The 13,946-nt window shown below is 41.4% G+C and overlaps 1 protein-coding gene across 1 annotated transcript; it reads right to left on the reverse strand.

The window, feature by feature from the left end:
- Window positions 1-67: 67 nt before the first annotated feature.
- Window positions 68-11,593, reverse strand: trmt44 (tRNA methyltransferase 44 homolog). The gene is made up of 11 exons (XM_046381154.1): window positions 11,035-11,593; window positions 10,840-10,957; window positions 10,482-10,701; window positions 10,226-10,294; window positions 9,808-9,915; window positions 8,880-8,951; window positions 7,955-8,061; window positions 7,441-7,624; window positions 5,728-6,076; window positions 1,191-1,307; window positions 68-734 (listed from the first exon to the last, which is right to left on the reverse strand). Exons 1-11 carry the CDS (start codon window positions 11,357-11,359, stop codon window positions 475-477), a joined length of 1,929 nt encoding a protein of 642 aa, XP_046237110.1. The 5' UTR covers window positions 11,360-11,593; the 3' UTR covers window positions 68-474.
- Window positions 11,594-13,946: the final 2,353 nt, after the last annotated feature.

Consider the following 13,946-nt stretch of genomic DNA (forward strand, 5'->3'; position numbering starts at 1 on the left):
ATACCCTGAGTGCTATACAAACCCTTCAACAGGATTAAAAATGTTTCAAAAATAAAGAAAATTCAGGTAGATTTGATAATCTTTATAAAGAAAAAGTGGCAGCTTGAAATACAATTTAATATACAGTAAGTATAAAATTCTCTGAGCTTTACAAAAGTCCACTTTTCAAATAAATAAAAAGAAAGAAAAAATAATCAATTTAAATTAAATGTCAGCAGGCGATACAACTCCTTCAGTGAAATCTCAAGCTGCACCAGGAAGCATCTCGCAGATAAAAGAGGATACTGTGAACAAGATTTCCTGGAAATGATGTAACGTTGCATAAATATAACACACACTGCTTGGACCTGAACTTCTTACTCTTTGTGGCTGCAGGACTGAATGTGAGGATTTTACACAGCAGCTTCAAGCACTGGTTGACAGAGTGAGTGCTCTCAATTACAAAAGCAGTTTGTAATCAACTTAATAAATCAACTAAAGTGAAGGGGAGGGATGGGCCAATTCAAAGGCATCGTTTTTTATCTTCTTCAGAGGTCTGGTTGAGGGTCGGAGGTCGTCAGGTCCATGGGCGAAGGCACAGAGTTCGTCCTGCAGGGGGCAGCGCTGAGGGTGGTGGTCATGAAACCAGCAGGGACGAGTTTTCAGAGCACCGGGGGCAACGGGCTTCCTCTTGGTATCCGCCCGAGAGGACTTCCTGTCCCGCCAGTCTCTTATGCACACCCTCCCTCCTTCCACTGAAAGCAAGGGAACAACAGGAAGATGCAAGACCTCTTCAGAATAAAATGCTTCTTACAAATGTTACGAGCAAATCTGTTTCTATCGACCAGGCCCTCCAGGAAACCAGCGTATCTTAAGTTAAATAGTACAAGTAAAGAAAAACTTAACTGTCAGCAACAACTGGATGTTTTTTGATGTTTAGCAGTTTAAAAACGCAGCGAAGGTGCTGTGGAAACACTCTGAATGTGCTGCAGCACTGATCTGGTGCTGTTTTTTTCTACAAGGTAATAGCAGTTTATGCTCATGGAGCATTCGCCATATGAAACTGATGGAAAATCACAGCTTCCCAGTGACCAAAAACGTTCATTCGTCAGTGAAAACTTATTTTAAACCACATAAGGGAAAATGTATTTTTCTGTTTTTGCTGTTTCTGTTTAGCTATGAAGCCATTTTGAAATGTGTAGTCCAACTACCTCTGAAGACTTGGTGGTTGTTCTTGAGCAGAGTCTGAAGACCTCCACACTCCTTCTTCAAGAGCCGCAGGGTTTCCTGCTCCAACAACCCAGCGACCTCGCTCACAGAGAGGCTGCCTGAAGAGGAGGGAGGCGGGGAAGAAAAGGATGAAAGACGAGAGCGAAGAACAGAGTGACAAAGGAGCAGGAGGAGGTCTATCGATGTTACATTCATCAATATATTAACATGCCGCTTCGGGCATGCACGGAAATAATTTTTATCCACCATTCAGGAGGGAGACAGAAGCATCCGATACAGCTTGACTGTCTCAAGTCGATGTCTGCAGTCTGACATTGTCTCAGCGAAAATGATGGGGTGATAAATGTTATATACAGAACATTTTAGAGAGGGGAAAAAAACACCTCGGCCTCTGTCTTTCCAAGTTAGTCAGGGCTGTGAAGTGTGCTCAATTAAAGCTGCTCCAGCAAGCTGTCAGAGCAACCAGCGTGTATTTCACCGCTGCATCTCCCACCGGCCGCTTGAGAGCGTGAGTCATTGTCGTCACTCCCCCACTGGGACAGTAATTTTAGATACCAAAGTGCAAAAAAAGGAGACAGAGTGATACTGAAATACACAAAGTCCTATGCAGGGAGTAGAGCGGATAGTAAGCAGATACATGGCACACCCCTTTGTGTTCACAGCCACCCCTCATGAGCTGTTTCATGAGATTTTAAGCATTTCGGGCTTTGCCCCCCACCCCGAAGAGAATTCAATCAGAGCTGACATTTGGTTTGTACAAATGACAATCCTCCTCCTCCTGCTCCTCCTCATATTGGGAAGGACCACACCACATTTCAAATGCAAATTGGGTGCTTTTTTCATAACCAATATTTGACCTGCGGACTTCTCAATGTGATCTTCATCATACTTTTAACCCAAATCTCTGGTGGCACTTCAGACAATCCCCTGTCGGCTTAAAGATGGCTGCCTGCAAGAATTTCACTGTGAAATATATTGCATTTGTTTCCAAAAACAGCTCAGTTGGTCAAAGAAATAATATATGAGTTTTACTTATAATTTTACAGTAAATCTGCAACTGGATTTATGCTGGTTTTCAACTTCTAAAACTTTTCTGCCTCTAAAATTCATGAGAAAACATATTGTCCACTCTGATACATCCTAAATTTAGCTGGTCAAATTGCTGAATTAATCCCTAAAATATGCAACACACGCCCACATTCACAGACACTCGCACAGGCCAAATGCAGTTCTGTGTGCTGGAGTGTGAAACCGGGCAGACTGCCGTCCGACAGCCCAGACGTCGGGGAGCTCCAGGCCTTAATATAATATCAATACACCGCTTAGAGCTGCCCTTTACTGCCTACAATGTTAATGGGAATTAATGGGAGAAGGTCAGTATTGACGGAGCAGGCTTGGACTAAGACCAATGTAGACAATTATTAATGGCTTGGCTTGGTGTACAGTTGGATTTTTTTTTGTTAAAGCTTAGGGTTTGATTGCTGACTGTGAATGATTGTTTTTGCTTCTTAGGTCAATTCAGAATCAGGCTGAGTGGAGAAATTTAGATGTAAAATTGCTAAGTGCTGATCACAACATTTGAAAGGTTAATTTTTTTTTTAGCTACCAAGAGCTCAGGCTTTAAAAAAATCTGGAAATACTCACAAATAATTAACTTTATTTACCAAACCTGTGAGTCAGTACTATCCCAAGGGGGTCGCAAGATGATTAACAAGTTGGGAAAGAAAAGGAAAAATCAGATTTCTGCATCGATGATGTCGTTTCTCTTAAAGTTAAATACTGGAGAGTTTTACCTCTTCAGGAAACTTATCTTACAGGTGCTATTTTCATTATAGAATACTGTGCCAATTACTAGATCCACTAGATCTAGATCCATCTAATAATCTTTAAAATGCAAGGAAATGCCAACGGCAGTTTCCCAAAGCCCAAGTTGTTATATCTATAACATAGCTGTTCAGCTGAAAATTAATGAAGACTAAAGCCAGCAGCAAAGAGTCAAGTTAAAGAAGCTGAAACAAAAGAATTAGCCAATTAACTCTTTAGCCAATTAACTTTGTGTTGATCAGCTAATCAATAAATGGACTAATCGTCGTAGCTCGACTATTATGAGCAAGGTTAACAATATCTACAAAGTGCAGGTGAGTGCAGCTCAGATCAGTGAAGCCTGCTGGTGTGGAGGATGATGAAGATGATTCTGCGAAGCACAAATTACTGCTGGGTCTTCTGGAGGATTCTGGGACCAAACTGGCAAGACGCGTGATAGGAGGTAATAACATCATGTACCCACGCTCAGACGCTACCTCTTCCATGCAAGCCGTTTCTGTTCAGCACGCAGGAACAACACAAAAGAACGTGACAGGAAGGATGTGAAAACTTTCTGACTTGCTGTATCAGATTTGAATGATTTAAGGTTTAGGATTGCATGTTTGATGTAAAGCTGCAAACAGATTTCTGTCCTCAGCAGGATTACATAACTACACGAGCCCAGTCAGCAGTACAGCAGGCATGAATTAGTAACTTGACACAAAGGCAAAGTGGCCAACTTAGATGTTCTCATGTTTCACTTGCTAACTATTCAAAAGAGCCAATGAGGTACAGGATTTTAACCACTGCCATTTTTGCACATAGGTTTGATTTTTATATTCCTCTAGAGGGTTATTTATTTTTATACTGCTATATCTTTATCTTTTTCTCTTTTTTGTTTGATTAAATTGCAAGGCATTATTACTAAGGTCTAAATAAAAGTCTGGCTGACATTTTGATCCAAATTTTGATACTTGATTCAAGTTAGTTTTAATATGTAGACCTCAAGAGCCGTATTTTACACACACATCGAGATCACTGCTGTTTGTGTTTTGTTAGAGCCTGAGTTTGTCACTTCCACGGGCAGAGAGGCACATATATCCAACGCCAAATATTTGTTGGGGCAAACCTACATAATGGTGACAGCAGAAAGCTGTTTCTTTACAAGCTAAATGTGTGTTTTTGCAATCTGTTTGCACTGCAATGTGCAATGAAAAAAGAAACAAGGAGCTGAGGACCAGCTGGTGACTATAAGTTCAACAAAACTTTCACTTACATTAAAGCCCAGAGGTGATAACCAAAACTCTACGTAAGTATCACTTTAAATATCAAAAGCTAATTTATAAAAATATCAATAATCCTCTTTGAAGATGTATTAAAAATGGAGAGAAACTGAATCGCAAAGCCCTTTCAATAACTTCAAGGCCCTCCTGCACCTATTCAATATGGACTGGCTCACCCTGAATTTACCCTTTGTTCTTACACAGCAGATAACTGGTAGGAATACCTCAATACAAATGCATACTCATGCATAAATCATAGATGGTGGTGCATTATTAATCCAGTCATCTCTGTACAGAGTCACAGACTCCCTTCATTCGCTCTCCCTCAGATTCTCTACCTTTAATTTCAGCAGTGACATCCTGACAGAGAATTTTCTGTTTTAATCATAGTAGTCCTCATATCCTTATCTCATTCATACTGTGTGTGCCTGTGTGGCAGCGGGGTTGCAGAGGCACTGACAAAGGTGATGCGTGGGCGGTGTGTGAGTGTGTGTAATGGCGTGTGCGTATCTTGCACCCTCCGCACCATGCGGCGTAGGGAGAGGCTGGCGGAGGGTGAGATACAGAGTTCAAAGTGGCTTCGATCTGTGTCACGAAGGCCCTGTCGACTGATGCTGTGAGGGGGACAGGGCGTTGACAAGAGGTGGAGGGTTAGACGGGATGATGGAGAGGGGATCAGACGAGAGGTTCAGAAGCAGTGGAAGCTGCCAACGTGCCACGAAGCACCTAGAAATATTTTTCAAAAAGGTACCGACGAAAAGTGTGAGAAGTGATTCATCTGTGTTGTTTTGGAGGTATTCAGTTTATAACTATGGCTGCTCTACACAGAAAAGCACTGTAACGTTATGTTTAGATCAAATGGAGTTTACAAAAAAGTGTAAAAACACCAAAAGGAGCCAAGCGTGTACCTGATTCCAGTCTCTTTGCTAAGCTAAGCTAACTGGCTGTAGCTTCTTATTTAACAAAGAGATATAAAGAATTATTATGCCACACTTAACTATGGGCTGTAAACCATAATTATAATTACAAAAAAATTCTTTACCAAAGTACAGGTTTCCCCTTACATGACTTGAATATAGTATCTGCATTTTTTAAACTATTTTGTTGGTTCTCTGGCAGTCATTTTTAGGGGTGAAGGTTCAAAAATGCAGCTTAAAAATACAGCCATTACCATCTTTGTATCAGTTACTCAGTCTGTCTGAAACTGTAGATACTGATCTCTTCCTTTGTATGGGCAGCACAGCTAACAGACAATAATGAAACCGCCCAATGTGCTCCATAATAAGCCTGGATCAGTGAGCGTCATACATATTGTCTCCTTCTCTGGTCTTGATCTGAATCTGTTCATCACATGAGTAGCAGCTCGTGTCCAGGAAGACTTGTGTGACGTGTTTGTTTATCTCTGATGTTTTTGTGGCTGCTGGTGTTTTACCTCCTCGGTTCCAGTCACTGGACGACCCCCCGCCGTCATCCTCAGTCATTCCCAGAAGAACATTAGCAACCCGTAGGACAACGCCGTCAACAAAGTCCCTCGGGAGAGCAGCGCAGTTTCGAACCAACTCAACCCTGTCTCTGGGCTGGAACCCTTCTCCCCAGCTGCTCCCGGGGGTCCTGTCAGTGTCTTTGTTCCCATGGCAACAGCGCCTGTCATTTCTCATGTCTGACCCGTGAACTGTGACCCTGGAGGCAATCTGGCGGCTCTCGATGTAATGAGCTCTTCGTCGCTCGGCCTCGGCCTCATCGGGCAGCTGATAGTTTCTCGACTTTCCCACCAGACACACCTGCAGAGAGAGGAGCTGAATGTCAGGACGACTCCCACAGGCACCGAGGCTCAAAGACTGTAAAACCAGAAACTCACGAGTAGAAAATGACAACACAAATCCTCAACATGAGTGTTACTATGGACAAAGCATACTAAAGCTGCCAGCTGTGAAAGCAATGTCTCTTTGGGGACAATAAAGACTTCTGTCCGTCTATACTAGATGAGGTTCAGGCGGAGACAAAGGCAGGGATGCGCAGCTGTACCTATTTGAGGAACAAGAACCTTTTGCTTATTTTGCATAGAAATCCAATGACTCCAATGCATATTCCCATAAGAAAAAAAAACTTGTTCATGACATCTCTGCTTTATGAGAAAGTCACAGCGAAGAAAGACTGGAAAAATCCAAGTAAAAAAAAAAAAACATAAAACGAAAGTCAGAGTCACACCTACGACTTCATCAGTATCACGTATATGTGCATTAGCTATTCAGGAAACCAGCAGGCTGCCTTTTTTTTAAACCACCCACTGATTCTATCACTATGTAGTCTTTGTACACAGTGCCAGTACTGTGAAAAGCTACAAGAGCGTGAACATGTATTATATATATTAATAGCTTAGACTCATCTTTTCTGTTATTGTGATCATTTTCAGAAAGAAAGCCTCTCGTAAAAATAATCCCGGTACAATGTTGAGCAGATTATACGGACCGAAACTTTAACTATGTGGTGTTTTCTACCTTCACATCAGACGGACAGTCAAACAATGTCATTAAGTGCTTGTAAAACCGAAGTCCTAATCTTTATGTGCCAATAATCCATTTGTTTTATTAACGAGGTAGTCCAACAATTTTACACATAAAGTTATCTCAGTTTCAGCTTCAAATTTCTAACGAAAAAAAAAAATCAGTGTTACTAAGTGGGGTTATAGAGTTTTACAGTTAGGTCTAATGACAGTGTCCAGTTGCATTATGGGAGGCGCAGGATACAGGGTTTTTTGTGGCGTGACAGATGCGAGGAACTAAAGGTTAAGATATTCTGGGCTTTGCTGCTTCAATTTTGACCAATCTTTTTAATTCTGTTGCTCACAAGCCCATCAGCTTTACATAAGTGCTGAAAATCTTCTTCTGTTTTTGTCATTCAGTTGTTAGACAGCTGGCAGCAGAGATGGACAGGAAACATGAGGGGAAGAGTGAAATGAGACGGCATGCAACAAAGCTCTGGAGGGCTGGATTTAAGGAATTTTTGTGAACACTTAGCACTTTGAAATTTCAAAAGACATTTTAAGAGACGTCAACCACACAGTATGACGAATGTTTACAGATCAGACAGGTGACACGTGAGCCAAGCAGGACAGTTCTGACTTCTGTGGACTTTGTCAGCCTACCCGTTTAGTGGATGGTATTCTCAGGCAGTCCTCTTCAGCGTTGAAGCCACTGACTTGGCTAACCTCACTGATGAAGTCAATGTATTCCTTATACTGAGACTTCTTACACTGGCGTCTCTGGTATTTTCCATAGAAGTCAAAGAAACAGCAGGGCAGGACGAAGTACCGACAGGAGTAAGAAGACCTGCAGAGCAAAAGACAAATTCTTATCAAGTGCAAAAGAAAATAAAGACTGTATATCTTCAGAGTAAAATGTCTTCAGTTTGTGTGCTACTTGTGTTCCTTTAAGTAAAAGTTTAGTAGACAGGAAACAGCAATGCACAGACTCAGACTGAGGCCTAACATCGCCATCACGTGGTCGCCTTCAAAAGTGCACACTAGTGAACTTACACACAGCACAGGAACACACACACACACATTTTCACACATTCACATGCCTATAATGTTATTCCCAACTGAAGAGATCAGCTGGCACTTGAGCTGCTGAGTGAGATTGTGTCTGCTGATGACTCGCCTGGCTGCTATAACAGGGATCCACGGTGTGAGCTCGTCTGAGTGGTTCCCAATCAGCCAGTCCGTACCCGAAAATAAGAAGCTCTCGCTGGGAGTAATTGCCTTTTCCTGAAATAGCAAAGACCCAAAAAGCACAAGAGCTGCTTTAGAGAAGGGAAGATGCACACAGGCGTGATTTGATTCTCACATCAATTTGAATCAATTTATGGAAATTGTATGAAAAGGAAAACTTTATAGAATCTTTCACACAACACCTGTCAGGAGGTTTATCTGAAACACATTTTTCTGAGTAAAATGATGAATAACACCAAAATTCAGCCAAGAGTTTCTCTGAAACGTTTCACATTCAGCTCATTTCAACAGGCATCACACATGATGTGAGTTAAGAGCACTGAAGCTTCCAAAAGAAGGTTCAGGAGCGGGCACAGCACCCCTGGGGGGCCGTAGAAAGATTGCTCTGCCACATCCGCTCTGCAAAATCAGTCAATAATAGATGACCTGAAATGGAAGCATTAAGCAGCTTGTTGTCAAATGAATGACTGAGGCCAGGGGCCACACGGGGAAAGTGCAGTGTTGTGAGGGCCGGTTTCCCTGCAGATGTTTGCATGTTTTCATTAACATGTTTATTCAGCGTTACCCCCCTGTGCACTAGTAGAGTTGTTTTTGTACCTTCTAGCAGTCATTACAACATGTATGTCTTAAGTATACTACTGCCTGTTCCATGTTCGGTATCCGTCTCATACCAACAGCAGAATCGATAGCTCAACTGGCCTGAAAGTGAAGCATTAAAGCACCAATGAGGGGGACTACGACAGCTGAAAACCTACAGCACGTGATACGGCTCCCACGTGAAAAGATAATAGCGCTAATTAAAAACCTGAATACGGCTACAATCAATCCTCCTCCTCCACGCTCGGCTCACTCACCTCTAGCAGAGTCTGGGGGCCGTACATGTCCCAGATCTTCCTCTTCCGGACATCAATGCCCTTTCCAGGATGCTGCAACACAAGACGGCATGACGGTCAGTGGCTAATCGCTCTCAGTCACATTCAGATCCTGACGTTCAACCTCTGTGTGTAATTTCAATTACACCTGTCCTAGTTTGTGATTGGCCACTAAGTTGACACAGTACTGTGGGCTTAATATATTCAGGGACATGAATGCCCTGAATCCACCTGGTGTTGATGAGCCCCATGTCATTGATTGAACTGCCAGGAAAGGCTGAAACTGAAAGACCTGTGCTTTGACTGGTCACTGTTTGACAAGAGATGGTTTATCTGGATTTTATAGGGCAAATTTGCTGTAAATCTCTTATTCCTTCTTAATCAAATAGAACATTATGATGAATGTATTGTTTAAAGTGAGAGTTATTTTTAAACCCAGTTTTTGATTCAGTCAGATAATTTATTCCAGTTTTGTTCAATTCAGTTCAAAGATGTGGCAGTTAAATTCTTCATCATGTAGTTTCTATTGTTTTTTTATTTGTGTTGTAGCTAAGTGACTGCACACCCTTTAAAACACACATAATTCAAAAAAAATAAAAGACAGTTTGGTCATTCATAACTGACTGTCCACAGATCAGTGTTAGATTAATTTCGAGTTGTTGCAGGTTAGAAGTGCTGCATTCAGTTCAGTACAAAACCTGGCACGCATGCCCTCTGTTTTTACGGTTATGAGGACAGAAACCACCAGTGTACATCAGAGTAATCACATCATGGTTGTTTTCAGAGGCCTCTATGGACTTTCGGTAAGCTTTCAGCCAGAGAGTAACATCAAAAATGACCGAACTTAAAGATTCTGAAACTAATCATCTCTAGAGGAAGGACACCAATGTCCATGCTGCACCTAACTTACCCCTTCATTGGTCAGTATGTGAACCAGTAGGCCGTTTCCACAGCCCAGGTCCACAAAGGATTGGCTGGAAGTCAGACTCTTCTCTGCTCGCTCCTCAGCCCACAGCACCTGTACAACAGTGACAGAGAATCAAACCTACCGTATGTCCATGAGAGCTTTAAATCATATTAGTAAAGCCCAATGCACATCTGCAACGTGACACCTGCAGCTGACACCTGCCTCTGGCATGGCGTACGAATTGATTAACTGGGTCAAAGCCGTGATTCACATGGCAATTGATTGACCCAGTTTTGGCCGCATGACCTGACATGTGACAGATACATATGAGTTTCACTTACACGTACATATCAATCTTCGGGAACCAACCAATTGTTAATTTTGGTGAAAAAACAACCTCAACAACCAGTTTTGAACTCACAAGGAGATAGGTAGCAATGGCGACATCTTCATAGACAAACTTCTCAGGATCTGTGACTTCGGGCCAAACCTAGAGGACAGGAAAAAAAGAAGTGCTCAGTAACAAAGACGAATACCCAACCTGAATATGAACAGCATCAAAGCAGAGATATTGATATGGTATCAGTATAATACTTTCTTCAGTTGAACTGAGTGGGTAGACAAAGGAGGAGCAATGTCAGCAGCCTGGAACAATGAAGACAAAAGAAAGACTTTACCTTGACCATGGCCTTGTACTTCTCCTTCAGCTGCTGGTACATGAGGCTGTACTTCTCCACCGGCAGCAGAGATAAGGTGTTCTTGAACTCGCTGTTTTTGCACTCGGTGGCCCAGCGCACCAGTTTAGGCAGCAGATCAGTGGACAGCCAGGGCAGCTTTGGATACGCCACGCCATCAGAGAACCAAGCATCTGGAGTTAAAGCATGCAGCTCCAAGGCCCTGCAGATTAAGGCAGACTTATCTAGATCTTGATTTATGCATACTATTTTAAAACCAGAAAGAAGCAGTGCTTTCTGTAATGATGGCCCATTTCCATTCAGATTTAGACAGTAGGATTGCTGAGTCTTTGCTACTCACCATTCCTCACAGTCCTGATGGAGAAGCCGAATCTGATAAATGTTGCCTCTCTTTAGGCACACCTGCCCTTCTGAATCTTCTTCAAATGGAAGAAAGGTCACTTGTTGTCTGTCAAAATCTTGAACAAACAAAGACAGTCTTAAAATGCTATAAATACAGAAGGGAATTTGGAACAGCCGTCAAGTCCAGTCTTACCTTTGAGTATAATCTCTTTATGGAGCTTTGTACCATGACAGTTTACTTTTGGGATAATTGTTCTCACACTAAAAGACCAGGGCTGGTGCGTCTGTTCAGAAACCCCGCTGGAGAGGAAGGACAAAACCTCATGAGAGACTTCAGGATCGTCGAGCAGGAACTGCAGAGCCTCTCTGCCCACATTTTCACTTTCTGTCTCCTTGACTCCGCAAAGACGCTTGTTCACAACATGAGGTTTCTTTACCCACACGTCTACGGCTGACCAAAAGCCTTCGGGAAGAGTCTTACATCCTCCTGGAAACTTTAAATTCAGGAGTTTGGGCATACCGGTAATTTATTTTCACATACGACGCCGCGTTACAAAAGGAACTGACTTCCCGGAAATTTTATTTTGTAGATAAAGACAACAATCCTTTAAGAAAATTATAGGTGGCAAGATTCTCCGAAGTACATTCTGAAATTAAAAAAACAAATGCTGAACTTTATTATCAACAGCCTGTGAAAGGGAATGAAAATATTGTCGCTATGTGATGACGTTTCAACATGCGACAAATATCCGGGTCACACAGTAGAGGGAGCTGTTGCCCTTTGTTCAGGTTTGTTCAGCAGCCAATATGTGGTGACGTTGATCCTTAGTGCGAAAGTTTACAGGTTTTTAAAAATTACGCTTTACTTTTTTTATTTTCTAACATCCGTACCTGCGTACCTTGCTATTTTAGAATGCACCATTGCTGATGTCATTGTGGCTGCTTCTCCAAATAATGTTACTCATCAGTTACACTAAGCACAATCATATCTCTTATACATACACAGTACACAAATACAGATACAGATAAAAGCATGTTTGTTCTCAATTTAATGGCTGCAGCATCCCACACAAATGCAAATGTTATTGATCCCTTTGCATTGTTTTAAACAGATTTCCCAAGAATTCATCCTAACATATTTGGTGTCTTCTGAAACTTTGATCTCCATAGGATTTCATTAATTATTTAATTAATTTAAGTTCTAGGGGTTTCAACAGAATGTTCAAACCCACAGGCAAATCAATGAAGTTTATGGGGCTAACTACTACTTTCCTGTAGATACTCATATCATACTTCTCTCTGCTCACTCTGGTGCCTTTGTTCAATTCAAAGAGCAAATTCTGAACTTTCCCAGTAGTGATTCATAGGCCACGTCTCCTCACGTCCAGTCAGGCCTGTCTCTCAAACATACAAAATAAGACAGGGAAAGCTTCCCACACTGTAAACTGACACTAAGAAACCTCAGCTTCAGAGATATAAGACAGGATAAGGAGTGTAAACATCAGTCCCACACATTCCTTGTTAGTCCCAGAAAACAGCTCATGAAATCCTGGAAATGGCAGGCTACTGTCTTAATGCCTATCAGGTTAGATAAGGATGACTGATGATGCCTGTGAGTGTTACCAACAGTAACTTCATCTTGACTATCTTAATCAGGAGTTAAAAATGCTCATGTATATTCCTATAAAATACTGATTAAAACCCAAATTATTCCTGCCATAGATCACTGTCAGTCTTATCCTAATCTAGTTTAGTTGGAAGTTCATGAAAAGCATGTAAAGAGATATCCACAGCAGCTCCTGTCCGCAGGTTACTTTGAATGGCTGTTCCACAGACATCTATTGTGTGTGGTAAGTAATTCAGAAGGGCAGGGAGGAGTAACTATGGGAGATACTGTACCAGGAAGTGCAAAGTGCAGGCACCGTGCTGCCTGCTTTGCGATCAAATGCTCAGCCACGTGGGAGGATAAAAAAAAAACATCCTGTCAAACTTGTTTGGCAAGTGCAGGTATGGAGGAGAGAAAAATAGAGACAGAAAAGCATTTGCGTTTCTTTGTTTGACTCATTGCTCATGCAGGTTTCGTTTGAACGCTGTCAAAATACTGAAGCGTGACCAAGAGAGTCACAATTAGAGGGAAATTCTAACACAATCATAATATTAGTTATGGTGGCAGTTGAAAAGATGTTGACGTCCTCTAAAAAATTAAGGGAGAATTTTAAATTTCAATCACTTTTATACTTCAAAAGCTTTAATTGGTTTTATATTCACAATTTTATTGTGCTGAGTTCCCAGTTTATTAAAAAATACAGTCTAGTAAACCAGACCTGCAATAAATGCTACCAGTTTTTGTGGAAACTGTTTTACAAAACAGTTGGTTCAACTTGATGGTCATTTCAGAGGCTGACATTTTGGTTAGGTGCCCCTAGCAGTCTCAGCGCAGTTTAGGCTACTCAATAAACTAATTTCTAAACTAAACTAAATTTACTAATTGTTATCTGCTTATTGATAATTGGTGACCTACATTTATTGTTTTCAACTGATGACGTAGTCATTGGGTAATGTTATTAGTACTCGTGCAGGTAAGTTCATATTGTCTGTATTGTGTGTTTGTGCTGTGTAGGTTCAGGTGAGAAAAGTCATCTGGGGGTGTGGTCACAGTGGAAAGTTAGTTTTAGCTCGATACACTTGATAAATAAGCTTGCATTTTCATATGGTGGATGTACCCAACAACATTTAGTTTAAGTTAAGTGCACTCTGTATAAAATTAGCATTTAGGTACAGTAGATTTACTCTATAACATTTAGTTTTAGCTAAGTAGGCCCACTCAAACTGGCTGAATTTGTTGAACTTAAATTCGGCTGAGTCTATGACTGTGTAAAATTTCCGTGTAATATGCATTCAGTGTGTGTGTTTACTTCACTGTCACGTTAACCCACATTGCAATATGCTTATTAACGACTGACCTACATTTAATGCTTTCTATTGATGATGATTCATTTGGTAATGTTATTAGTAACCATGTCAGTAATGTCATTCATTAATCTGTCACAAAGGTCATCAAGAGGTCTGGTCATCACAGACAGTGAAAAGTTAGTTTTGACTAGA

Source organism: Scatophagus argus, chromosome 23 (genome assembly GCF_020382885.2).
Source record: "Scatophagus argus isolate fScaArg1 chromosome 23, fScaArg1.pri, whole genome shotgun sequence".
In the NCBI taxonomy this organism is placed as follows: Eukaryota; Metazoa; Chordata; class Actinopteri; family Scatophagidae; genus Scatophagus; species Scatophagus argus.

Bases quoted from the DNA above. Each gene is read 5' to 3' on its own strand.
- trmt44 (XM_046381154.1), bottom strand. From the start codon at position 11,359: ATGCCCAAACTCCTGAATTTAAAGTTTCCAGGAGGATGTAAGACTCTT. The intron at 9,916-10,225 runs GTGAGTTCAAAA...ACTGTTGTACAG, and splicing joins CCATTGCTACCTATCTCCTT to GTGCTGTGGGCTGAGGAGCG. The intron at 1,308-5,727 runs GTAAAACACCAG...CCTCCTCTTCAG, and splicing joins CAGTGACTGGAACCGAGGAG to GCAGCCTCTCTGTGAGCGAG.